Source organism: Callorhinus ursinus, unplaced genomic scaffold (assembly GCF_003265705.2).
Source record: "Callorhinus ursinus isolate GAN/ISIS: 27379988/994484 unplaced genomic scaffold, GSC_fseal_2.0 scaffold25, whole genome shotgun sequence".
NCBI lineage: Eukaryota > Metazoa > Chordata > Mammalia > Carnivora > Otariidae > Callorhinus > Callorhinus ursinus.
This window is the reverse complement of record NW_027397087.1, coordinates 31,540,478-31,567,058: the sequence shown is the minus strand read 5'-3', so window position 1 is coordinate 31,567,058 and position 26,581 is coordinate 31,540,478. Positions and strand designations below refer to the sequence as shown.

General features: G+C 54.0%; 1 protein-coding gene and 1 long non-coding RNA gene across 3 annotated transcripts in view; both read right to left on the bottom strand.

Annotated features, from left to right (window-relative positions):
* Positions 1-17,973, bottom strand: part of SMAD6 (SMAD family member 6) — a 74,975-nt gene extending 57,002 nt beyond the window's left edge. Inside the window, exons 1-3 of one of the 2 annotated variants that reach the window (XM_025884583.2) lie at positions 16,171-17,973; positions 8,601-8,657; positions 4,713-4,790 (exon numbers count right to left, since the gene is read on the bottom strand). In XM_025884583.2, the coding sequence (XP_025740368.1) occupies positions 4,713-4,790; positions 8,601-8,657; positions 16,171-16,981 (946 nt within the window). In that variant the 5' untranslated portion in view covers positions 16,982-17,973. The remainder of the gene's footprint in view (positions 1-4,712; positions 4,791-8,600; positions 8,658-16,170) is intronic. The other variant, XM_073877237.1, reaches the window with a different exon arrangement.
* A 3,481-nt stretch (positions 17,974-21,454) lies between these two features.
* LOC141370068 (uncharacterized) lies at positions 21,455-23,707 on the bottom strand. Its single transcript, XR_012373766.1, has 3 exons — positions 23,460-23,707; positions 23,196-23,269; positions 21,455-21,576 (listed from the first exon to the last, which is right to left on the bottom strand). It is a non-coding gene; the product is annotated as an uncharacterized lncRNA (long non-coding RNA).
* Positions 23,708-26,581: the final 2,874 nt, after the last annotated feature.

The following is a 26,581-nucleotide window of genomic DNA, read 5'->3' as shown; positions in this document are numbered from 1 at the left end:
GGCTCCACTTGCTTATGCCTGCTGTGTGGCCCTTGGCCACTCTCCTACCCTCTCTGAGCCTCCGTTCCCAAACTCTGCCCGTGTACAGAATGCAGGAATCCTAGAGAATGGACTGTGCTCTCGAGAAGCTTACAGTCTGACTGGTCGAGGAAAGACACCCACATGCAGCTGAGCTCCCAACCCCCCTATGTGAGCCTATGTAGCTCCCTGCCTTTACTGGACCTTTCCCTCTAAAAACGAGGGGCTCGGGGCGCCTGGGTGGCTCAGTCGGTTAAGTGACTGCCTTCGGCTCAGGTCATGATCCCAGGGTCCTGGGATCGAGCCCCGCATCGGGCTCCCTGCTCCGCGGGAGGCCCGCTTCTCCCTCTCCCACTCCCCCTGCTTGTGTTCCCTCCCTCGCTGTCTCTCTCTCTGTCAAATAAATAAAATCTTTAAAAATAAAAATAAAAATAAAAAATAAAAACGAGGGGCTCACCCTCACTGGCACAGCTCTAAAGAAACAGCATGCGCTGATGACTGAGATACCAGTACGCACATCCAAGGTCAGCCAAAGGGACAGCTCAGTCCCTATGACTGGCAGCTTACACCACACCTTGCATACAGTGGGTGCTTAATAAAGCGCTCAGTTATCCAATAGGCACTAGAATAGGATACCAGAGGGGAGTCATTGGTTCCTGAAAGAGCTGGCGCAGCGCTGCACCCCCCAGCCCCATGGCATGCGAGTGAAGCAGGCCTGGCTTCTAAAGCAACACAGCACCTCAGGCTCTCATTTAACGGCCCAACGCTCACTCAGCACTCAGCACCCAGCACGGAGCCTGATCTGGCTGCTCCTCACCCAGGGCCTAATGCTCCTTGTGTGGCGCTCATTCTGTTCTAGCCTAGAGCAGCCGAGAGCCAAGAGAACCCTGCCCTCCTCCCTCAACCCCCCTCAGAATGCCCATGCCTATGTGGCCCTTCGTCCCTCAATTCTGTGAATTATGGCATATTCTACCTTCACGTTGCCAAGAAGGGTTGTCTCCCAGCCACTCACACCTTAGTATGAATTTAACTAGCTAACCTTGTTGTCCTCCCCAAACTAGACTGAAATCAAAGGAGAGAGAGAGAAGTATTGCCATGGGGGGGCGGGGGGAAGAGCCTGAGGGGACTTTAGATAGTCAAGGGCAGGCAGCACCCCAGGCCCTGAGTTAGGCCAGGAATCCAGAGTGTCAAACTTCTGAAGGCACCCCAAAAGGGACTTCTGGGCTTTCAAGACCCTGGGCGTCAGAGTCTTTAGATCTAGTAGAAGCTCTGTGTTCTGCCCCTCACTGAGCAATCTTGGTGGAGTCATCTGTCCCCTCTGCGCTTCAGTCTTGTGTGTAGCAGGGATCATGCACCTAGGAGCTGCTCAACAGATCAGGTGAGTGTCCTGTCAACCACGCGGCAGAGCGCTGCAACCAGACCCCCTCCTGTCCTCCTACCCAAGCGTCCTTGCCTGCCCCAGCCGTGACTGCGCCTCAGAATGCCCACCATCCCCCTAAAGTGGCCTCAACAACAGGACAGGAAAGTGAAGCAGAGACCTTGGAGCTGGATAAAAATAGGCTGACAGTGCCAGGCAACCGAGTGGGCTCTGTCCCGGGGCTGCAGACGTCCTGCTCAAGAGAGGGGCCAGGCTCTCAGGAACAGGGGCCCCTCGGGACTCAGGGAGACAGAAGGGGCTGGGGAAGCTGGCCGGTGTGGGCTCAGGGGTGGTCTGCACCACCCTGCCCAGTGGTGACAAGGATGAGCACTGAGCTCTGTGCACCCCATCCCCGGTTCTTAAACAGGGCCAGGCTGTCCCCAGCCTCTTTTGATCAAGCTCCCTTGCCCCCATCCCCCACCAGGGTGTGTCTCTGGGAGGGGGATGGGAACCCTAGCTGCGGAATGCCAGGCAGGACCCTCGGGGCAGGAGGGCTGGGCAGTCACACCGCTCAGGCTCCCAGCTGGAGCCTACCACTTACAATTCAGGAATTTGGGCAGCTGGCCCAGCAGGGAGCCTCAGTTTCCCTATAAAAATAGGGCGAATCACATCCATCTCACTGGGTTGCCATGAGGAGTCAATGAGATGGAGAATGACCAGCTCTTAGCAAAGCGCTAAGTACTGAGTGTCAATAAGGTCAACTGTTGTCAGTAGCAGCGGTTATTACCTGTCCTTAAAACATCAAACACCCTGGCCTGGCCCAACACATTCTGCCCGTCAGCTTCCTGACCTCACCTCCCACCCTGCCCTTGGGCAGGCCCCGCATTCCATCCCAGCCGATGACTCCTGCCTTCATCCACTGAGACCTGTCACCCCTCTGGGCCTTCCCCTCACCCTGCAGCGCCTCCCTCCCTGAGCCTGTCCTCAGGGTGACAGCTCCCACAGCCCCAAGCCTAGGAGCTCCCAGGAGGCGAGGGCAGTGCCAACCCACTGGTCCTCTGAACCCCACAGCACAAGTAAGCTGGAAAAGCTGACCAGCGAGCCCCCAGAACAGGAGGAGATGAGTGACATTCCTGGAAGGTGCCCGGGTGACCACATGGAGAATGCTCCACCCACCTCCTGAGACAATCTCGACCTCAGACCAAAGCCCAGCAGACCCCATTTGATTCTCCCCACCCCCACACCTGAAACCCCAAACTTTCTCCCCAGTTCCCTCAGCCCCTCAGAATTCCAAGCCACTGGACGCCAAATTTTCTCATGCAAACCAGGCGGGCCTTGTCCACAGTAAAGAGCAGCAGGGATCTGCTCACTGGCCAGTACCACACAGTGCTCTAGAATGACTGGGTGGTAATCCCAGACGTGGGGGGCCCCCGGGGCCCCAAAGGCCGCCAAATCTAACAGCCCCCAGGGTCTCTGGACATGCCCCTCCAGAAGGCACTCTCTCCTGGTTCTTGCAGATGCTCTGGGGTCTGCTCCTTCCTGACTGAGCCACACACCCAGCCAGCTCTGGGAGGACAGAGATCCAAAGAGACTATACCTGCAAACGGGACCCAGACTGTGGAACTCTAAAGCATCTCCGCAAATGGGAGTTTCCACCATTAACCGGGGGGTGGGGGTGGAAGCAGAGAATGTGGAAAAATTACCCATCCATCTAGACGACCCATGCCAATGCAATCTACCTAAATTAAATACATTCTGAGGGCTGGCAGGGGCACAGAATCATGCATTCAGAAATACTGTTTAGCCTCTTGCTTCAAAATTATAGGCACAGAAGAAAAAGAATGGATTAAAATACTAACTTCTTGTGCTCATTTGGTAAGGTCGTTCAGGGAAAGGCATTATAACCAAGTAGGGGCCAAAAGGCATAGAAGAAAACCCCAATCAGAGGGGCCACCAGAGACCAGAAGGCAAGGGGACCCACTATAGGACCCTGGGCAAGTCACTTCCTGCTCCAGCTTCTCGTTTTCCCATCTTTGATACAGGCATACCTCTTTGATCTCCCACGGTTTTGATGGAATACGGAATGAATGGGGAAGGGCTCGGACCTGGGAAATGGCCAGGCAGCTATGCGCAGCCAGCACCGTGCCCCCCTTAGACTCACGGGAAGAGGATGGCAAGAATGACAGCCAGAACTACACACGGGGGAATGGAAGCTTTGGAGGTACACTCAGCCCTGGCAGAAAAGGGGGAACGGGACAGCAGTCAGGAGCACAGGGGCATGGTGGCGAATGACTCTGCCACTATGTGACCCGGGGCCCCTACTCTACTGCTGTTCTGAGACGATGCATGTACAGGGCCGGAGCAGCGGACGTGGTCAGAAGGAAACACTCCATAAACAGCTATGGTCACTGCTGTCGCCATTACGCCTCGGGGGGTGGGGCAGGGGAAGGACAGCTCAGAGGCACACAAACAGAGGCGCTCACTCGGGGAGCCAGCCATGCCCACTTGGGAAGCAGCACCAGCCTGAGTGGCTGTCACGCCACGCAGCACAGACCCAGGCCGCAGGCCCCAGCTGTCTTCCTAGCACACCCACCCGCCATGCTCCCAAAGGGTCCCACAGACCTCCACACCAGAGTCCCTCCTGGCCCCCGATGACCCCAGGTCACGGCCAACCTCCCGTTTCTTAAGGAAAGCTAGGTTTAGCTATTCTCAGGAATGGGAGGATCCCTGTGGCCAACTCTTCATTGCAGGGGCTTGGGGGACTCCAAACTGGGGTTCTCTCTGCTTCCTAGCCCAGCATCCACCGCTCAGGGAGAGACATGGAAACCACCAGCCTCCGGCAAACTCCTCGCTTGCCAGACCCTCCCCCAAGCTCGTTCTACCCACTCGATTTCCCCCTCTTCTGACCTCCCATGTCTGTCCTTTCCCAGAGTGTGGACAGGAGGAAAAAGCCACAAAGATAAAGGTATACAAACACATGCGTTTTGGGGCCTCTCAGCAGCTGGGACAAGAGGCTCCCCTGCTCAACAGAGGGATGGAGGGTCGTGCTGGGCTTTCACCAGTCCCACGAGAGACAAGGTGGAGACAACTGGTGGGCACGTGGCCCAGCAGGCACTTTCCAAGTGACCGACTTTAGATCTCACTCGTGCAGATCGTTCTTAACCCCCAAGGACGCCGGCAACGAAGACAGTGAGTCTTCCAATCCAAGAGGCGGGAAGAAATGGGAAAAGAAGAGGAGAGAGGAAATCAAAAAGGCCTCCATCAAGCTTCCCGCCCCCACCTGTCCCCTTCTGTGAAGTTCAACACAACAGCACCGTGCAAGGACAGAAACGCCAACCTGAGAATTCACCCGGGACGGTGATGAGGGAGTTGGTGGAATCCATTTCAGTGTAAGACAATGTGGAATCAGATAGATCTACGGAGGAAAGAGAAAGACAACTTAGTCGGCGGTGGAGTGCTCCTCTCTTTTCTTCTCTCTCACGCATCTGTGTGCGTGTGCGTGTGCATGTGCGTGTGCGCATGTGTGTGTGCGTGTGCATGTGTGTGCGCGCGCGCGTGTGCGTGTGTGTGTGTGCGTGTGCGTGTGCACGCAAGTGCTTGCAAAGGGCACCGTGTCCCTCCCAGCTTTCGGATGCCACTCTGTAACCTCGTCCCATGATCACACGAGACCAGGCCAGCCAGCCCTGGAACTCCTCTGGAAAATGCTGACTGTTGCAGTCTTGGCACCTGAAAAAGTCTCAACTACTCTGACCACAGAAATAACCCAAGTTCAGGGGACTGAGCAAGTAGCAACTTGGAGGCTCCGTGGGTAAGGTTAAATTAAGCCCCTAAACAATTCATAGTTGCTGCACTTAATTACCACCATTAAAATTCTCAAAGTTGTTCCTTCTTGCTTCCTTCCTTCCTTCCTTCCTTCCTCCTGCTGGAGCTGGGGAAGCTCTGTTTTAACAAGTTACCAGCCACCCTCACTCTGTCCCACTTGCACCCCTCTAATTAAGGGCTCAAGCATTTGCTCCCAGATTAACTTTTTTTCCCTCTTCCCTCCTCCATTCCTTAATATCCAAACCTGCTCACAGAGCAACTTTCAATGCCTGGACTGTGTTTTTGATTTGTTTTGTTTTGTTTTTTTAAGGCATTCTTTTTTTTTTTTTTTAAGTAATTTTAAGTACTTCACATGGTGCGCATTATTTGTTTTCTGTCTGCAGTGCAGTGAGTGAGATGGGGAAAGCACAATCTTTTGCACGTTCTCTCTGGAACACTGAGCTGCTACCCAGACAAGCCGGTGCCTTTTGGGGCAGGCCGACTCGCAAAATTTTTCCTCCACTCCCAGGCACGAGGTGTTGTCCGTGTGAAGGAGTCATAAGGCATGGTCTGTGAGGCTGACAGCTCGTCACCTTCTTACCCAGCTCAACCCAGGTCTGGCTCAGCTGGTCCCACCTGGCTCAGGAGAGCCACCCCAAGCTGGGGATTCCTGAGACTGAAACCCTGGCTAGCTAGAATTCCATTCGATCCCGTAGGATTTTTTTCCCCCCTTTTACCACAAGGTTTAGGGAACGGGAAGATGAAACATTAACCAATTTGGGGTTTTTGTTTTGTTTTGTTTTGTTTGTTTCCCACTTGCCAGATGCTGACTGGGTGTTCTGGGTTTTATTTTGTTTTTTTGGTCTCATGTGATCACAGAGGCTTAGAAGTGAACTGACTTTTTGTTTATGAAAAAGCAACAATGCAAGGAAAAGAAAATAATACAAAAAATAGCTCAGACTATTTATCGGGGCACGAAAAAGTTATCTGCTGGTAAAACGTGTTAGGAGGGAAATAAGGACAGATGGAAAATCTCTTTAAAATAAAAATAAGACCCACAATGCCCAAGTGGGAACTTCTTAAGAGAGTTTTGCTTTTCATATCTATTGGTCCCGAAGTGTTCAGCGCCCTGAGTCTTGCTGCCACTTCTTGTCTGAAGTAACATCATTGCAGGCTGAACCCTATTTCTAAGGGAGCCGCTAGGGAGCCCACGTGGACAGCTTTGTGAGTGAGGGTCCCCGGAGTGGGAATGGTTTCCACCTTTCAAGGCTCTTGAGGCCTTATTATGCATTGCCGTTTACTGCTTCTAGTGACCCCTGACATCGGAAGCAGGGCAGTGGCTGGTGGAGAAAAGAACACTCCCCACCTTGATCACTGCTCAAGCCCCATGGAGGGACCCTGTCTGGAAGCCGGGGTCCCAGGTTTGAGTCCCACCTCTGCCACCAGTCAGAAAAATCAGGGCTCACCAACTTTTTCTGCAAAGGGCCCCCGTCATAAATAAAACTTTCAGCCTTGTGAGCCACAGGATCTCTGTTACAGCAACTCAACTGTATCGCTGGAGTATAGAAGCAGCCAAAGACGATGTGGGAATGGGGGAACACGGCCATGTTCCAGCAGGACTTTTTGTATGGATGCTAGACTTTGAATTTCATGTCATCTTCACGCGTCAGGAAATAGTACTCTTTTGATTTTTTTTTTTTTAACCATCTAAAAAAGTGCCAACCATCCTTAGCTCACAAGCCATACAAAAACAGATGGTAGGCCGTAGTTTGCAGACTCCTGAGCTGTGTAACCACCAGCGGGTGTCGCTTCCTCTTTCTAGGCCTCAGTTGTCCCATTTGTAAAATAACCACGACACCTGTTGATTTCCAAATGGTCACTCTGCAGGGCCAGGCGCTGTCCTGATTTTTGCTGCTTTATCACAGGCTGACCCGCAATTCCTCAGGGCAACGATTCTTGACATTCAAACAGAGGGGCTACATTTACTGAGAACATTTGGGTTGTTTGGTTTTTTTTTTTTCCTCCTCTAGTGGAACTAAGGATCTTCTAAGCGACTAGTGCCATTACGTTGACTCGGGAAATGCTAAGACAGGCCCATGAGGGAGGGATGGAGAACGGCCGAGCCGAATAGGGGGCTGCTTCGTGGGTTTCCGCCTCAGCCCTGCTGCTCATTAGCTGGGGGGCCCTCTCCATCCCTCAGCCAGATTCGTCATCTGTGAAGTGACAGGGTCCCACCAGATGACCTCTTCGGTTCCCCGGAGAACTAAAAAAAGCTCCTCCATCCACGGGATGACCAGACGTGGGGAGAAACAATGAGGAAGTTGCCATCATTAAACCACTGACTCACACACCGTCATGGGACAGCCTCTGTCCCCCTCGACCAAAGAGGTCAAACTCCTGAGCGGACCTGGGGGGCGCTTCTGACTCCTCCACAGGGGGGCCTGGAAAGCAAACTGGCCTGGATGCCTGAGAGTCTGTGACACTTAGGAGTGACCTCCCAGACGATGCTGACACAGGCTACTTGGGAAGAGGCTTTTACCAAAAACAAAACCGAACCCACTTCTTGTGGCCACTTGGTGGAATGTATTAGCATCACTGCGTGCTAGCTGGCTTTGAGAGCCTGAATCCCACGGGAACTGCCTGGGAAACAAACTTGCTCTCCTGGTACTGGTAAAGCCAAACTAACTGGCCCCACCCCTGGGATCCTCCACTGGAGGGTACAGCAGGGCCAGAAAAAAAGCCATCGCCACTTTCAAAACCACATGCCTCTACTCCAGAATCTAAGCTGCTCGTCTAGCCCCAAGTTTTCCAGAAAACCCGTCCTACCTCCAAATGGGACCTGCCTAAAACGATGACCACCTCCACTGAGCTAACGGAGGGGACGGACCATGCCAGCGACTTCCTGCACCGATACACAAGCTGTCTCCACGGTCCAACTGTTGTTTCTGCCCAGGTGAACTTCTTGGCTTAACATGGGGAGAAGCACACCACTCCTCTCCACAGTGACTTTATGCTCTACCTATCTGTCATAGGGCTAATTACCGCAAACTAAAAGGAGAGCAATCGAGGGCTGGGGGAGGGAGAGAGGAAAAGGGAGAAACACCAACCCATCTCGAATGAGGTGCTTAAGCCAAAACCCATTCATCTCCCACAGGCCCATGTTTAAAGGTCACAGAGAGGTTAATGATGAGCGGAGGAATTTCAAGATGTAAATAGCCCGCTGCAGAGCCTGGGTCTGCTTTGGCCCAAGTGTAGGTGTGTTTGTAAAACTTTGCCCCATCGCAAAGGCAGCCAGGCCTGCTTTGCGCCCCCTCCTTCCCTCCAGCCCTTCGGCACTGAGGCTGCCCGTCCTCCCCCCCCCCCCCCCCCCGCCACCCAGACCCCGGACTGAAAGGGAGCTGGGTGGGAAAGAGGACACACTTACCCAGTGGCTTGTACTCGTCGCGAGGAGACAGCCGAGAATAGGGGGGTGGTGGTGATTCTGGAAGACAGGAGACACAACACGTCATGGCTGCGGCAGGGGAGGTCACACCTGGGGGTTCGACCTGGCTTTTGATGATTGGTGTCCTCAAATAATAAGCCCAGCCCCCAGGAAACTCTTTCCCAACGGGGAAGGCCACAGGCTTGGGGTACAGACCCAGACTCAAGCCCTCATCTGCCTCCTTTGGCTGTGTGACCTCAGGCAAGTTACTTCCCCCTCTGAGCCTGTCTCCTCAGCTCTGAAATAGGGATTATAATTATAAAGACCTGCCAGGTTTGCCAGGAGGGCAAACGAAGATAATATATGTAAAACAGCTCTTGGTACTCTGGAAAAGTGCCTGTACAAACACTAACGGTTGTCGTTACAACAAATGAAACCTGGGTGCAGAGAGAGTCAGAGTTAGGATACCTGCCTGAAAAAACGCACGATGCTCTGTTAAATTTCAAGTTTGGATGTATGTGGCATAATTTCTAGTATACGTATGTCCCTCGCCCTGTTTGGGACGTATGTACACTAAAAGATTACGCGCTGTTTTTATCAGAAATTCAAATTCAGCTAGGCATTCTGTCCTTTTATTGGCTAAATTTGGCAACTCTAATCAGAACTGAGTGTGAGAGACACAGAAGCTCCTTTCCTTCCAAATAAGCTGCATTACAACTGACATTCTTCGGGGGCAGGGAGAAGGGCAAGATGAGCTAGAGCCCAGGAAGGCAGCCCAGCTTCGCAGATGGGAGACCTTAAGCCAGTCACTTCCAGCTAGCTCTCAGCCTCAATCTCCCCCTTTGTAAAGAGAAGGGGTGCACCCCAAGCTCTCCATGGCCTCCCGGCTCAGACCCTCTGTGATTCCTTATTGTCTATGGTATTTTTCTTTTGGTTTCCTTTCATTTGCCTAAAATACTCCTCCCTAACAACATATATTTTGTCTTCAGAAGAATTCCTTAGCCTCTTGCTTTAGGGGAAGTAACAATTTGCTAAACTAAGTAACAATTTGCATGAATGAAATGACCCTTCATTTTCCCTAAATGAAACTAAACACCATCAAATCGCAAACGAAAACAAACTCTCAGTGGTAGTAAAGCGGTAATAACTATTATTAGGCAGGTATCAGTAATGACACAAGGGGTAATAAGTGTTTTTCGCAATTATAATAAGGCACAATTCGTTGTAGGAGCGTTTGTTTTCCTCTGCACACCCAATGCAGCTTCACTTCTTCCCCACCCGGCTTTTCCAGCCTGAAATTACTTCAACAAAGTCAAGGCTCTGAGGTCTAGAAACAGGGAATCTTTTGTGGACAGGCGTTTGGGAGAAGGAAAAGTGAATCATGGAAGAGCCACTGGGAGAGAAGCAAACATTTGCTGAATGCCTACCCTGTGTCTTTCTCCACACCGGGCATTTTCAACTTCATTTATTGTAAGTAACTGCATTCTTTTGGATCTTAGGTACAGCGTGGTTAATCACACTTCTGGGCACTTCTTATTTCGTCCTTTCTCAAAAATAAATAAGGTGGCCATTCTCATCCCCATTTTACAGATGAGAAGACTGACTTAACCCAGTTTCCCCACCTCCCCCCCCAGCCAATCATGGTGGAACTGGATTCGGGGCCCAGGCCCTGACTCTGCTCTACATCCCAAGGACACAGGCAACAAGAGGCACCCTTCACCCCAGTCATCAGTCCATCAGGTGCACAGAAAGTGCTCGATGAACATGTGCAGACAAAGACGATGGTGACCAGGATAATGGACAGGTGGGGGCCTCTGCAGACAAAGGTGTGGAGAACGAAGACCTAGAGGCTGAAAGGGTTGACCCAAAGGAGCCCCCCAACAAGACTCCAGGAAGGGAACTATTTGCCTTCAGTAGGAGCCACTTGGCCCACTGGTCCTCACGGCCTTGGAGGGGCAAGAGACCAGACCTGAGTGAGGACCGGCCTCTCAGGACAAGAGGCAAAATGCAAGTGGGGCTACAGCTCCACAGGGAAAGAGAACGGAGGCGGGCGCTCCCACTGTACAGTGAACCCAGAGGCCTGGCGGGGCGAGGTGACTTCCCCGGGGACGCACAGCAAACCGGTGCGAGAACCAGAGCCCCAGCCAGAAGCCAGGTCTCCTGATCCCCGGCCTCATGCCCCGTCCACTCCCCCACTCACTTATCGGAAGGCCTGTAATTCCTGTGTTAGGGTTGCTTCTGCAAAAATCTGATTGGCTGAGGCTCAGGCCACACATGGTGGGGTGCTCTGGACAACTGGCCTCCCAGATCTGTCCCCCAAAAGTGAAACTTGGCAGCAATGGGCAGTGGCAGCTGGAGTCAAGCCACTGTCACCAACCCCAGCATTTCTCCCAGGGGCTGTTTATCTGGGACCCACAATGTGGAGGGGAAGAAGGGCTATCGAAGTCCCTTCTTGAAGGAGCCACCGAGACTCCTACCACCCACGGCCACTCCCAGGCTGGGTGTGTCCTAATGTGAATGAGGCAGAAAGCAAATCTATAAATTTGAAATGTCCCTCACACCAGCTTGTGAGGAACTGCAAAGCTTTTAGGAGGGACTTGACCAGGCCCCCATTTGCTCCAGCAAAATGGTTCACACAGAACTGCTGAACAACTTTAGAGGCTGGAAGCTGAATGCTAAATTCCATCCTGGGCAAGTTAAAAAGTATGAAGGCTTATGGACTCCACCCCAAGACACAGGGATTTATAATGTCACATGTTCACCCAGCTCAACTGCTCCTTTTAACTGGTTCGGGCACCTGGGGTCCAGCCAGGTAAAGGACCTATCCAAGGCCACACAGAAAGGCAGGAGATGTTATTTTACTTCCGCAAAGCAAAGCAGAAGGCCAGGTGGGGACCAATACCGAGTTACCTTTTTTTTTTTTCTTCAAACAATGAGTTCTCATTCACATACCCTAAGGTTCACTCTTTTAAAGTGTATAATTCAGTGGTTTTTAGTATATTGAGAGTTGTGAGACCAACACCGCCATGTAATTACTGGACATTTTCCTCACCCCAAAGAAGCCCTGTCCCGTTAGCAGTCGGTCCCTATTCCAACCCCCAAACCCTAGGCAACCACAAATCTACTTCCGGTCCCTATGGATCTGCTTATTCTGGACATCTCACACTAACAGGATCACATAGTATGTGGCCCTTTGTGTCTGGCTTCTTCCCCTCGGCGTATGCTTTCCAGGCTCGCCCATGCTGCAGCATCTACGAACTCTTTTATGGCTGAACGGCAGTCCATCGTATGGCTATACCACATCTGGTTAGCCATTCCTCAGCTAATGGATGTTTAGACTTTTTCCATTTTTTGACTACTAGGAATAATAATAATGCTCCAAGAATAGTCCCGGGCGACTTTTAACTGGCCACCGCCACTTCACTCCCAACACTTCCCGGCCCCACGGATCTGGGTGAGGGGAGCCCCAGGTCATTAACTCAGGTGCGCAAGGCGGGTACTCAGGTAGGAGACAAAAGGTCAGAAGAGTAAGTGTGGGCTGCCTCCAGGCCCTCTACCCAGTCCCCTCTTCGGAGCTACCTCAGCACTGACAGAAGTTGTATTGATTTTTCAGTAGTAACTTAGATGCTCTAAACTTGAAGGGGAGAGCTCCTAGAACCCTGAGGGCCCCTCTAAAAGAAATGGACATGAGAGAGAGAGAGAGAGACATCAGACACTCCAGCCTCAGGCATCAACTTCAGGAATCTCCTCCAACTTCCTTCACAAGTAAGCAGTCAGCCAGGGGCTGAGCGTACCAGAAGGTTAGTGCTCGGCTCAGCTCAGCCCAGACTGGCCTCTGGTTAGCCCCCAGGGGGTACTTAGCCTTTTGGGATCTAGACCATAACTCTAAAGCCAGGAGAGTTCTCAGCCTCTCCCAGCGCCTGGTAATGTTTCAATTTGGGACAGTGCCTTCCACCCCCATCTCTGCAGCCCAGCATCTCCCTTAGGAAAGGATCCACACGCATCCCGGGGCCTCCCAGGGGTGGCTGTGGGTGGGCAGGGGGCCTCCCGAGCAACCGTCCCCTCCACCCCCAGAACCTGAAGGCTCAACCCCCAAGCCCGGGTTGGGAGCCTCAGAAAAGGAGCTCCTGGCGCTTTAAGGCCGGCAGAGCCTAATTGCCCAGATTCCCCCGGCAGCCAGATAAACAGCGCAGCCGGCTGGCGCCAGCAAGAGGCAAACTGCACATTATCACCCCTTCCTCACCTCCAAGGAGGAGCTCCGAGGAGCAGGGCGGGCAGGCCGAGGGGCCGCCAGAGGGGCGGGGCAGGGGCTTGGAAGCCCAACTTGAAATTGATCTCATTTCAAAGGGATAATGCCAGGCCAAATAAAAGGAAAACTTTTTAGCCCATTCTAATTCCTATAGTCCTGGCCTGGGAACCCTGTGTTTTCCTAGGCGGCCTCCTCCAGTCGTTTAGAAGTTCGCTCTCGCTCCGTCTCTTTCCCTGGCGCAATTTGGATAATAGTAATTTACTCAATATAATTACAGAAAAAAAAAAAAAGCGGTGGAGCAAAGAGCAGGAGATTTATTCCAAAGTTAATGGATACTTTCAGGAGAAAGGAGCTGTATAAACACAGGTTAGAACTGTGATTAAAGTATTTCTCCACATTTCCGTCCACATAGGCACCGAGCTCAGCGAACTGGCTTTTCCCGGGACAGAAAGACACAAGAGGGCAGGGGAGCCAGGGCCTGACTCCCACGGGGATGGAGGTGCTGGACAGAGCCGGGCACAGAGGGAGGACGCCCACTTTCTGAGACAAGCATGGGGGAGAGGGCAGGGCAGGGGAGGCAGGCCTGGGTCCCCGGGAACCGCCCATCAGACCCCAGGGATTCTGTCCCCCGCCTCACTTTACACGTGGGAAAAGAGGCCCAAAGAGGGGCACTGGCCCCAGTGTCCCAAAGCAAGCTGATGGATGGGAGCAGGGTTCGCTCTGAGCAGCAGGGATCAGCACTGCCCAGAAAGGGGCCTCCTGGCCACCCGGGCTCCCTGTGGGGGTCTGGTGGGCACTGGGGTGACTGGTGGGGTGGCCCTCAGTTGGCCTGCTGGGTGTTCGGGTGTACCCTCCAGCTACGTGCCTGCCCTCCCTGAGTGTGTCTGTCCATCCGTCTATCTGCCTGCCTGTCCGCCCCACTGCCCCAGCCCTCTTCCCCCAGAGCCCTGGAAGGAGCAGTCTCCTTATCAGGATGCGCACGGCTGAGCTCCAGCTATGCACCCGCCCAGCTCTAGGAGCCAGGCTGGCGGCCAGGCAGCAGGGGTGGGGTGGGCAGCAAAGGGCTCCCTAGTTCTCAGTCCCAGCGGCCCAAGCCATCAGGCAGGGGATGAAGCAAGAGGGTCAACCTGGCGCCTACTGAAAACTCTTCCCAGACCATCAGTCCTCCCAACTGCCCCCAGGGTGGCCTGAATGGGGGGAGCAGGCAGGGCTGGCAAAGAGGCACGGAACAGACACAACCCCTGCAACAGTGCCTCCTTTGGGGATGAGGGAGGGAGTCAAGTACCAATGCTCAGTCTAGAATTAGATGCGGAGAATATTCCTAGAGCCACCCACTCACCAGTAGGGAGACTGTGAGGGGAGGTTACTCATCCAAGGTCAAGCTTACTAGAGACCCTGGGACCAGGGCTTTGGGAAGAACTGTTCCACCGCAGCTGTACCCGCCCAAGTCGGCCAAACCCGAGCCACCACCTAAGTTGACTTCTAATCCAGGGAGGGAGGGGTGTGCATCCCTTCCAGCTCACACACCTGAGCCTGCCTGGCACCTTGACTCTCAGCTGGCCCTCTCCTCCTCCTCCTCTCTGCCCACCTCCCCTACCCATCTCCAGATAGAATTATGGAGCTCCTGGAGGGGATCCTGTTTACCTACACATCCCACAGCGCTCTGATAGTTCAGACCCAATGACCTGGCCCTTCTTCCCTCGTCTCTGCCCCATCTCCACGGGGAAGATTATGTTTCTTTAAGGGCATGGATCCTACTCATATTTCCACTCTCCCTGCTATAGCACCCAGCACCATGCCTGGCACAGAGGAAGTGCTCAACAAATATCTGTGCGCAGACTGACCCGGTAAGAGAGAAAGTAGTTGCCAAGGCCTGCTAAAAGCACAGAGCAGGCCCCACCAATTATCTCCCACGCAACAAAAATGACTGGGGACAGGGCAACCACAAACAGGGCCCCCCTCCCCAGAGTTAGGGAGGAGACAGGGTGGCAGAGAGGACGAAGCCACTTCCAGGAAAAGCTGTCCGGAAGAGGAACAAGGGGCACACAAAGCCTACCATGGGCCACAGGTCCGGAACTGCCAAAAGCCCTTGAGTCACGCCTGGAGTGACCGTGTGGGGATCAGGGCAGCCAGGTCAATGCTCCTTCTCCCCCCCTCCCCATTAGTGCTCTCTCTTCAGGAACCACGGAGACACCTGCTTTTCCCCTCCAGCCACTACCCTACATGTGAGTAAGACATCTGGGACAAGTCCTGGGCCCACCTTCCCCTCCCACACTGGGAGTCCGGAGATCTGTGATCTGACCCTCTATGTGCTCCCAGGCTAGATGCTGACTCTGCAGAGGGCACAGAGACTGGAGGAGCTCAGAGCCCTCCCAGGTCCAACAGCCTTTAATCTTCCAGCAGTCCCACCCCCACAGGACCCCCAATGCCACCTGATGCATAGACCCCTAAGATGCTATGGGCTGAAATGTGTGAGCCCTGCAGTGCAGAGGTCAGAGCAGGGGAACTGCAAGCTTCGGGCCTGCCAGAAGCCTCCACCTGTCCTCACCTCTGCTCCAGAACCCAGGGCCTGCTCAGGTAAGCAGGGCTGGGGGTGGGGTGTGTGCGGGGAAATCCCAGGAAGAGAACAAAGAAGGGAGGCAGTTCGCAGAGGTAAATAAAATTAATATCTGGCTTCCTCGCCTCCTCCACCTCTAGACCCTCAACTCTAGAAAAACTGGACACAGAACTGACAATGATGAGGTGGGCGGGGGCCCTGATATTTGACACCCAAGGGATGCCGGGAGCAATCAGGGCAAGAAGGTGGTCTCCACTTTGAGAGAGCTTTGCTCCAAACTATACAAGGGAACCAGTGTGACAATTTATGAACACTTTTGTCTCTAGACATGAATTGTCTACGCCCAATTTCACAACTTGTATCTACCTGGATATAGGAAAGTACAGCATAGGGATAAGCATAGGTACACAAATGCTACAGGCCTGGGCACAGACTGGGGGGGAAAGAGGCGGGGGACTGGACGACACTCGTGTTCGGCTTCTCCTAGGCCTGCCCTCCTCTTTCACCGTCTGTGAAGTTGCATCCTACACTGGTCCCCGAAGCTGCAGAGAAAACTCAAAATGCATACCCTTGCAGGTTTGCCCGAGTCTTAAGAAGAAGGTGCCATTGGACACGTGTGCCCTGATACCCACTTCCCGGGCTGTCCTGCCTCCAGGGGCACCGGCGGGTGCAGCCGCAGCTCCGCCCGCCCGCGGTGCCCCGGACCGAAAGGCCTCGGAACGGGGCGGGGAGGGGAACCCCCAGCCCCCGCCGGCGCGCGCGCTCACCTGGCCCGCAGAGCCGGCTGAAGTGGTAGGGATTGCAGCACACGGTGGGACCGTCGGCGGCGGCGGCGAAGCTGTGGCAGCCGCACAGGGGCTTCAGCTCCACGGCGTGCTGCAGGTCGGGCCAGCGGAAGAGGCGGCCGAGCAGCAGCTGCGGCGGCGCGGGCTGGCCGCCCAGGCGGAGGTCGGCGCGCGGCACCAGCACGCAGCCGCCCGGCACGCCGCCGCGGGACTCCACCGCCTCCAGCAGCGTGTCTAGCGAGCGCTCCTTGAGCCGCTTCAGCAGCGAGTACGTGACCGTCTTGAGTTCCTGCTCTAGCAGCAGCAGCCGCGAGCGGGCTTCGCGACTCCGCCCGCCGCCCGCCGCCTCCAGGGCCGCCCCGGCCAGGGGGTCGCCGGCGTCCCGCGGCGCGCCCGCGGCGTCCCGCTCCGAGAAGAGACAGCAGGTCACCGTCTCGCAGTCACTTTCGGGCAGCCAGCCCGGGCCTCCCGGCCCCGCCACGTCCAGCGGGGAGCCCCCGGCGCCGGCCCCCGGCTCCGACATGGGCCTCGGGGGGCCCCCTGCGCGCCGGCGCCTCCCCGCGCCCTGGGCGCCTCGCTGTCCCACCGCGTCCCGGGGCCGCCGCGGGGCTACCGGGCAGACTTCGGAGCGGCCGCAGCCTCCGCCTTCTCGTGCCCGCGGGGCCGGCTCAGCTCGGCTGCCCAAGCTCCCATCCTCGTCGTCGCCGCCGCCGCCGCCGCCTTCCTCCCGGTCGGGGACCACACGACTTCGCCAAAGTCGCCGCACCAGCCCCGAGCGTTTGGACCTGAACATACGATATCCTTTGGCGCCGGGGGTGGGAGGGAGGCGGTCTCCGGTTACCGGGGGTCCGTTCCCTCAGCGAGGCGCCGGCTGCGCGGGCCGCAGCCCCACATGAAGCTCCGCCGCCGGGCGCCGTGCAGATCGCGCACAGCCTGTCGTCGAAGGGGCGCCGCAGGGCTGCAACATGAGGGAGCTCGCCGGGCCGGGACGGCGGGGAACACGCGCGCGCCGAGCCGCAGTCCGCGCGGGGCCAGCGGCTACATGGACCCCGGCGGCCCGGCTACTCAGCAACTCCAGCCCCGGCGCCGGAGGGGGACTGCAGGCGGCGCCCCGCCAGAAAGACCCCGCATGGGCCGGCGAGCCTTCAAAAGTTGCGCGGCTGGTCCATGAGCACAAAGCGCTCGCGCCGAACCCCCCAGGTGTCGGGGCAGCCCTGCTTTTAAAACCCAAGCGCTTAACTACATGGGCTTTTCCTGCAGGATCCGAAAGGCAGGTTTGTTGATACCCTCAGCTTCCTCCTTACTCCCTGCAAAAAGAAAAAAAAAAAAAAAAGGAAAGAAAGAAAAAGAAACCCCAAACAAAACCAAAATCCTGGAATTGCATGCACGAAAAGCCAACTCCGTCTCAGGTCCCAGGCGCTAGATGCACTTGGAGCAAGTTTCTCCTGAACGCGGGTGTCAACACATGAGTGGAAACTGTAAAAATCCCAAAGAGCTGTTGGGAATCCTTAATTAAAAATGCAATCCACCGAGGCAGAGGTCGCAGCCCGCCCCACGCTGCGCTCGGACGCCCGGGGCGCCGCGGCTGCAGAGGTCGTCCCCCTCCCCCCTCCACAAAAAGTGCCTCCCGGTGGCCCCGCGGTCCCTGCGAGGTCTGGCGAGGCAGCGCCCGGCGGCTCTTTCTCTCGGCTCGGCTCCCTCGCTCGCTCCCCCGCTCGGCTCTCTCTCTTTTTTGTTCTCCTCAAACGCACACTGAGGGCCCCCGGAGGAGCGCCGCGGAGTCATTGGCTGCCTCCCATCATATGCCAGTCTAGACACTTTGGCGGCTCCGCGGCGCTGATTGTTGCGCAAACAAGGTTTCAAGTTTCTTAACTCTTAAAGGAGAACACGTCCCATTGCAGGGCCCGAGGCTCCGAGGGGCCGGCTCCCGGGGCGGGCCGAGCCCGGGCTCCCGCCCCACGCTCGCCCCGGCACTCCCGCCCCGAGCCTGACAGCGCCCACCGCCCGCTTTCTGGCCCGCGTTGCGCCGCGGGCACAGATACGAGCGAGCACACGCACACGCGCGCGCGCACACACACACACACACACACACGCGAGTTACAAAAACCGCGGGTGAGCGGCGCGAGGGCTCGGTAGACCCACTGAGACTTGGATGCAAACGGGGCGCTTTGCCTCTCCCTGGCTTGTGCACAAACTTGCAAACACACATTGCACTTTAGAGTTGGTCCAAACCCCCATCCCAGGGAAGGCTAATAAAAATGGGTGTGCGTGTGTGCCTTCCCAGCTTGAGTCCCTTGAGAGCAGGGGGAGGCTCATTTGTTGGGGTGGCGGGATCTTCCGTGATGGCACCAGGTCTCCACACCCCCCGCGCAGTCAGGGGTCGCTCCGCCGGGCCAAATGGGGGACGTGGGACGCTTGGCGCACAGGGGCTCCAGGCTTGCCAGAGGTAGGGAGTTGCAGGGGGTGGGGTAAAGGCGAGGAGTGTCTCCTCTCCAGCTCTTCACGGTCGCCACGGCCCTCCCTCGGAGCTAGGCGGACCGCCAGCCGTCCCGGGCCCCCTCGAGGCCGGGTGCTTCCTCTTCCCCTTTCCCCAACTGATTCTCTGCACCACCGAGGGGGATGTGGATAGGGGTCGTGCTTTCCCCCGCTACGTTTCCCCAAGGAAATGCGGGTGGGTTGGGGGCAGGGTCCCGCCCCAGCGGGCCGGGGGCTGACTGGAGGGGCGCGGCGGCAAGAGCGGGCCGCCCGGTGCAGGAAGGGTTAAGGCCGCTCCTGCCGCTGGAGCCGGCGCGGCGGGGTACCTCCTCGGGCGCGCTCGCTCGTCCGAGGGTGGCAAAAGTTCAAGCTTGTAAAGTCAGGATTGGTCCCGCGCGGAGGGAAAAAAGGCCTGGTCCCCCCCTCCCCCCCCGGGCCCGGCGCCGATTGGTCCGGCCGTGGGGCGGGCACCGCCCTCTCCCGGGCGCGCGGCGGCCCCGCCCCCGAACGACGCCCCGCCCCTTTCCGGGCAGGAGCCCGGCCCCGCACTGAATGAAAGAAATTCCGCTACTCTCATTGGCCCGGGGCTGGGCGCCATTCCCCCGCGGGGGCCGCGGTCGCGCTGGCGCGCGGGTCTCCCCCGGGGGTGCCCACGTGTGGGGCTGGCCCTTTGAGTGTGCGGCCCTGAGAGTACCCCCGGGCCCCGAGTCTGCGTGATTGCTGGGGGAAGGGCGGTATATTCAGGAAGGACTCAGAACCATTTGCTGAGCTTTTACCTGGAGCCAGGTACTGTTCGCGCTGCGCTCTCCCGGACAAGTGGTTGTTCACTCGAAAGGAGCTTCCTCACCCCCATCCCCTGCTGCTTTGGCCAAATCAAAATAGCTGCCACCTTCTTGTTTGAAAAATGGGGATGACGATGCCTGCCTTGCGTTCTTCACAGGAGCGTGAAGACCCTAGGAGATAGTGCATTTTAAGCGCACAAATCCAAGTGAACAGCAAGATGAATTTTCGCAGGTGAATACAACACTTGTGTAACCAACACCCAGAAGCCCCTCTCGTGGTCCCTTTCAGTCATTTCTCTCCAATGGGCGGCGGGGGGGGGGGCGCGGAATACAAAGAGAAACTCAATGCAATGTATTTTCTTTTATCAGGGTAGTTGCTGGTTTGGCTGTGGATTGCAGTAACAATAGTTCGTGCTTAAGGACTCCTACTATGGGCAAGACAATGTTTCAGGCATCATAAGGATTCAGTCACTGAATTCCCTCAACAACCTTGATAGGTTCTATTACTATTTCCATATTACAGATGAGGAAACCGAGGCGCAGGAACCTGCCATTTAATTTGCCACTGACATAAAGATAGTGTTGAGAGTGCATAAACCAGTATGTATGCTCACCCTCAACAGCTAGAAAGTGGTGTGGGGGTCTTTGTTGCCAGAGCACACCCTTCCAGGGCAGTGACTTTCAAAATGTGGTCCATTGGACCTGCTGAATCAAAGTATGATGGGATGAGTCCCCAAAGGCCACTTTACACTTTGGGGGTAGATATGGTTGTTACCACTATTTTACAGAAAAGGACACTGAGGCACAGAGGCTTTAAACGTGCACAAGCTTTTAGATAGTTGCAGAGGGGAGATTTGAACCCAACCAAGGGGTGGGGTGCGGTTTGCAGGTATGTGGGAAGCAATGGTAATGGGGCAGCAGGCTGGAGGTGGGTTACCTTCCTAGGGAGGGCTACCTTCTTCTCTGGGCAATAACTCAAAGAGCTTCTGCTCTTGCTCATGCAGAGCTGTGACATTAGAGGTGGGGTGCCATTAGGTGCCTGCTGTATGCCATATGAGGAGGACTGAAACCAGAGTCTGGTAGTCCTGAGTTCAGTACATACCTTCCTTAAACCTCCCTTGGCTTTATGAGCCTGTGGGTCTTCGTCTGTAAAATGGGAATAGGAATCATGTTTGAGGCTGTTACCAAAATTAAATGAGGACCCAGAGTCATGCCTCATTACAGGAAGATGCCTCTTAGTGGAGATAGTATCAGGAAGGGTAGGGCCGTGACAGCTCCATTGTCCTTGGATTCCCAGGGCCCATCCAGCCTAGCACCCACCTGCAATGCCACCACTAGAGGGTGTGTGAGAGGCCAGCAGGGCAGGGCCTATGAGCTAAGGCCTTAAGGGCACCCTCCTAGATGGCCCTGTGCAAAACAAGCTCCAGTTCCCTGGGGATGTAGGAGAGGAGGAAAGTGGGGTCCCAGCTGCTGCTCCTCAGGTCTCTGCGGCCACATTTCTCACAAAGCAACTCACAACGCATCCTAACCCCTCAGCATCAAATCTGACCCCCCATTATTCCAGTATTCTCCCAAAGCACCCCGTGCTTTCTCTTTACAATGCTTCTCACCATTCATAACCACACAATTCCATGTCCATTCTCCTCTGCTTCTGGAATTTAAGCTCCACGTGGGGAAAATGGTGACGCTATGAGGCACCAGCCACCCACAGCAGCACTGAGGGAGTGGAGTCAGACTCAGGCCGTTTGAGACCACCCTGTGCCATCAAGGAAGGTCATTCACACAAGACAGTACCTTGCCCCATTCCTTCTCTCCAGTGCCTAGCCCAACGCCTGTCTCATAGTAGGCACTCATTAAGAATCTGTGAGGTGGTTGAATTCAAATCTCTCACTTCATCAAGCTTCGTGCTCATCATCATCCTGTACCAAACATTTATATGCACTATCTCATCAAATCCCCCCCAAAAAAACGACACAGTGAAGAAGTTATCATTCTTACTAGACCTGTTTTGTAGAGAAGGAAGCAGAGAGCTTTAGTAATTTGTCTCTGGTCACACAGCCCATAGGTGGCAGATTTGGGACTTGAACGCAAGCCTCCTTGAGGTGAGTGTTCATCTCCTTAACACCTGGTCCTGGAAAAGAAAATGTGGTCCTTTGCCCTTGGGAAGTTTCCGTGTTAGCTGGGAAGACACAAGGCGTGAAACAGCGGAAATCATGTAAGGCAGCACTTGCTTCTTGGTGGTGGGAAGAGGCGAGCTCCAGGGGCTACTGCTTAAAGGGCTAGGGATCTTACAGTAAACAAAACACAAAATTCCTAAGCTCAAGGAGTCTAGTGGGAGGACAGACCATAAACAAAACAATCAGGTATATGGTGTTTTGGAAGGTAAAGGTGCCAAGGTTAAAAATAAGGCAGAGAAGAGGAGAGAGGAATGCCAGGAGAGGGTAGGTGTGGTTCAGAGAAAGTGCTCAGGAAACGCTTCCCTGGGAAGGTGACATTTGAACAAAGTCCTGGTTGGGGGGCTAGGGGGGGACCACTATGGCGAAACGATGCTCTAGGCACAGAGAACAGCAAGTACAAGGTTCCGAAGGTGGGAATGTGCCTGGTGTGTTCCAGGGCCATCAGAGAGGTGAGAATAGGTGAGAAATACTGAGGGACAGATTGAAGGGTCCCACAGGCCATTTGGGGGGTCTTTGGCTAGTTCTCTGAGCAACTAGGGCACCCCTAGAGGTTCTAAGAAGGGGAGCCTCGTGTTCTGCCTTGTTTTAGCTGACTCCCCCTAGTGGCCATGTGGAGACCAGACTGCAGGGGGATAGAGCTGGGAGCAGGGACCTGGTGGGAGGTTGTCCCTGTGGTCCAGGAGAGACCACGCTGGCTTGGGGACAGGCAGTTGGATCCTGGACATATTTGAAGATAGAACCAGCATGATTTGCTGTTACAGATCTGAGTGTGAAAGAACATCTCAACAGTGAACACATGTTATTGACGCTTATTTGCTTAATTTTTAAAATCAATTCACTCTTCCTCCGCCTTGTCATAAGCAGTAATATCCATGGAGTCACAAATGTGTTAGTTATATTTATCCCTTTAAAGTAAATACATAAAATATGTTTGCGCATCACCTAAAATTAGCCCAGGGACCACCTGGATACATGCAATGCTGAGGATACCGATTTAACCAATTGCTAATCTCACCCACTTTCAGGCTTTTTTGCTTGTTTATTTGCTTGCTTTTTTTACTACTTTCTCGCAGAAAGGATGATTTTTTTTCCTGTCTATAATTAGGGGACCCATTACCATAGCCCCTATGCTTTGAATGCTGGTTTTACTCTGGCCACACCAAGCAACCTCTGCCTGGGCAGTACAGAGTGGTGGTTCTTCACCATTACTTTGTCAAACCCAACAGACCTGGGTTCAAATCCTGTTCAGCCACCTCTAAGCTGTGTGGCCTTGGGCAACTTCCTCCACCTCCTAGGATAACCCTTCCAACCAGGTGCTATGCTCATGCCCAGGGGATAGATTCCAGATGGGGAGCTTGAGACATAAATGGTAATAAAAATATTGGGAGACTGTTTTAAAGATTAAAATGCTTAGCACAGTGTCTGGCACCTAATAAATGCTCAGTAAATGATAGTAGCTGTGATTGGTGAAATGAGCATGGAGTCAGTCTTTACCACGGTAACCCTGGGTAAACAGGGTTATTAAAACTAGCCTCTGGGAGACTCAGTTTCCTCATCTGTAAAGTGGACCTACCTGCCCGAGGTGGGAGTGAGAGGAGTTAAGTTCTTCCACACTGTAGGACTCAGCAGCCCATCGTGAGAAGTGACCTGGAGAAGGAAGGCCAGCTGTGTAAGGGAACGGGGAGAATTGTGCCTTTCCAGTGCTAGGGAGCACACCCTTTGGGCTGCACCTAATACTCCACTCTCTAAGCAGCCTTTCACCAGTGCACAGCAGAAGGGGGCAGGGATGGGGGTGCCTGGGGAGAGCACCTAGTACCAAGTGAGGAGGGTTACTTACCCAAGATCACAGGGCCAACTGCAGGGAACCAGGAATCCAGCCAAGGTTTTTCTGATTCCCAGGGTTCCTTGCCCCTCTTCCCAGTGCACACGGCGTCTCAACCCAAGTGCACAGCGGATATGGTGCAGGAAGTAGGAGGGCAGGCTCTGGGGTCAGACTGCATGGGTTCTAATTCTGGTTCTGCCCCTTACAGAGTAGCCTTGGTCCCGTTGCCGATGCTTGCTGAATTTCATCTCCCCCTCCGTAATAACCTGTACCTACGTCATAGAGGCCATTGTGAGTATTGACTGAGATTATTGCGCATTTAGAGCTGCTACTCTCAGCTCCGTGTGGATGACACGGGAGAGAGGGCTACACCTTGCCCATTATCAACTTTCAGAAATACAGAATGAATGAATGAATGAATGAGTGAGTGAGTGAAGTGCTGCAAATCTCATGATCAGTAAGAGGGCTGGAGGCAGTTGCACAGAGGTCAGAGTGAGGGCTGTGGATTTCCCGCAGGGCAGCTGGGTTACCCCCACCCGTTGGTAATCCACATCCTTCTCGGGTTGGGCGACTCGGTGGGCTTCTTGAAGTCAAAGAGTTCATTTGACCAGGAGATGTTCGAGAAGGGACATCTGGGTGGCTCAGTCAGTTAGTGTCTGACTCTCCATCTCAGCTCAGATCTTGATCTCAGAGTCGTGAGTTCAAGGCCCATGTTGGGCTCCGTGCTGGGTATGGAGCCTACTTACAAAAAAAAGTTGGAGAAATTTATTTTTATATTGTAATGTATTCCACATTTAATATTAAAGCTAACCCAGATATATCAAGGAATAGAATGCAAGATTCCCATGAGCTTTTGACAGAGAAGGAAGACTTCCAAAGAATGGCACCATTATCAGGATCAGACCACCGCCCCAGACCTGACCCCGAGCCTCCTGGATGAGGCTCACTCCCTCAGCCTTCAGGGCAATACAGGGACCCTCACTAAAGAGATAACGCCCAGGAACATGGCTCATTTTATACTTCAACAGGTTTCTACTGAGCACTTGCTAGAGGCCAAAGGCATTTTGTGACGATACATATAGTTACGTAATATCCCTCGGGGTCTGGGAATTTATTCAAAGACATGACTGCGTTCAGCCATTCCTCTACACCACCATGGCCATGGAGAGCCACTCAGGTGCCACCTCATATCCCCCTCCCACCACATGGACCCTAAACAAGAGAGGGCCTGCTCCTCGGAACGCCCCACACTTCCCCTGTGTCCTCCGTGACATCCAGTCTCTTCACACATGCTGATCCTTCTGCTGGAATGCCCTTCCTTCTTTTCCTCTGAACAAACATTTCCTCTCTCTCTCTCCCCAGTGAGAGGCCCAAGACTATTTTCCTTGCACCGTCCTGGCATTTTGACATCCCTCCTTCCCGGGGCTGGGAATGATTTGTCTGCATCTGAGAGCCCCTCAAGAGCTCAGCCTGAGTGTTCCTCATCTCTCTACCCCTCGCCTAGCACCCAGGAGGTGCTAGAAATGGGGGGAGTGGGGATTTCATTTTTGATCCATACGGCCAAATAGGCCTCCTCATAGAAGCTGTCCCGACTTCCCCTCCCTGTAGCAATGCCTATAGCTGTTGACGCTGGGGCTCCACTTTCTACAGATAGCCTGCAGGTGTGCTTGCTCATGACTGAACTGATTTATGCATACAGTTACGTCTGCATCACTTAAAGAGCGGGGAGTCATGCTCTATCACATCGCTTTATAAGGAAGCTATTGTGAACAACCTTAACTTTATCAGTAGAGGATCTAGTTAAATAAATGATGGCATATCATCCTTCTGTTAAAAAGAGGCAGCCTTCAGGATGAAAAGATCAAGATACCAGATGACCAACAACAATGCGGGCAGGATGCTACAGTTTGCGTAATTTTTTTAAAGTATCGTGTGCATATGCATACAATGTCTTTGGGAGGACGCAGGATAAGCTGATCAAGGCGGTTGTCTGTGGGATTGGAGAGGTTGGCTGCGGTTGGAAGCCAGGTGAGACGGAGGTTATTTTTCAACCCATGACTGTTTGGTTGTTTTGTTTGCTTGCTCACTTGTTTTAAGTCATTCTATTAAATAGATGTTGCTTACACATGGTACAAAATCTAAACAAGACCCAAAGGTTCAGTCCAAAAGAAGCCTCCCTCTCTTTCCTGCCTCCAGCCCTCCTGGTTTGCCCTCTTTGGTACCTTCTGGAATCTTTGCACTGTGGACAGAATTACCCACTCAAAAATAATTAAGTCCAGGGTGCCTGGGTGGCTCAGATGGTTAAGCGTCTGCCTTCGGCTCAGGTCATGATCCCAGGGTCCTGGGATCGAGTCCCGCATCGGGCTCCCTGCTCAGCGGGGAGTCTGCTTCTCCCTCTGCTTCTCTCTCTCTCTCTCTCTCCCCCCCTCTCTCTCCCTCTGTCTCTCATGAATAAATAAATAAAATCTTAAAAAAAAATTAAATCCAGTATATTTTTTAAAACAACTGAATTGGGGCTCCTGGGTGGTGTATTCAGTTAAGTGTCCGGCTCTTGGTTTCAGCTCAGGTCGTGATGTCAGGGTTCTGGGATCAAGCCCCTCATCGGGTTCTGCACTCAGTGTGGAGTCTGCCTGAATTTCTCTCTCTCCCTCTTCTTCTGTCCCTCTCCCCCCGCACCACCCTGCTCTGGTGCTCCTGCTCTGTCTTTCTCTAAAACAAACAGTCTATCTTAAAAACCTGAATTATGAATATAGTAAACGTTAGTTGAAGAAAGGAATAAATCAACAAAAGAATAGTGGTTGAAGAATTAAATACATGTGGGGCGCCTGGGTGGTTCAGTTGGTTAAGCATCTGCCTTCGGCTCAGGTCATGGTCCCAAAGTCCTGGGATCGAGCTCCGTGTCGGGCTCCCTGCTCTGCGGGCAGCCTGCTTCTCCCTCTCCCACTCCCCCTGCTTGTGTTCCCTCTCTCACTGTCTCTCTCTCTGTCAGATAAAATCTTAAAAAAAAAAAAATTAAATACATGAAACAACTCTATCCAAAGAGGGCCGGACCCAGTGACAGAAAAAATGATAAACACAAGAAGAGATCCAAGTAAGACTTGACCACCGTTGGAGAGTGCATCCTGTCTCGTCCTTGG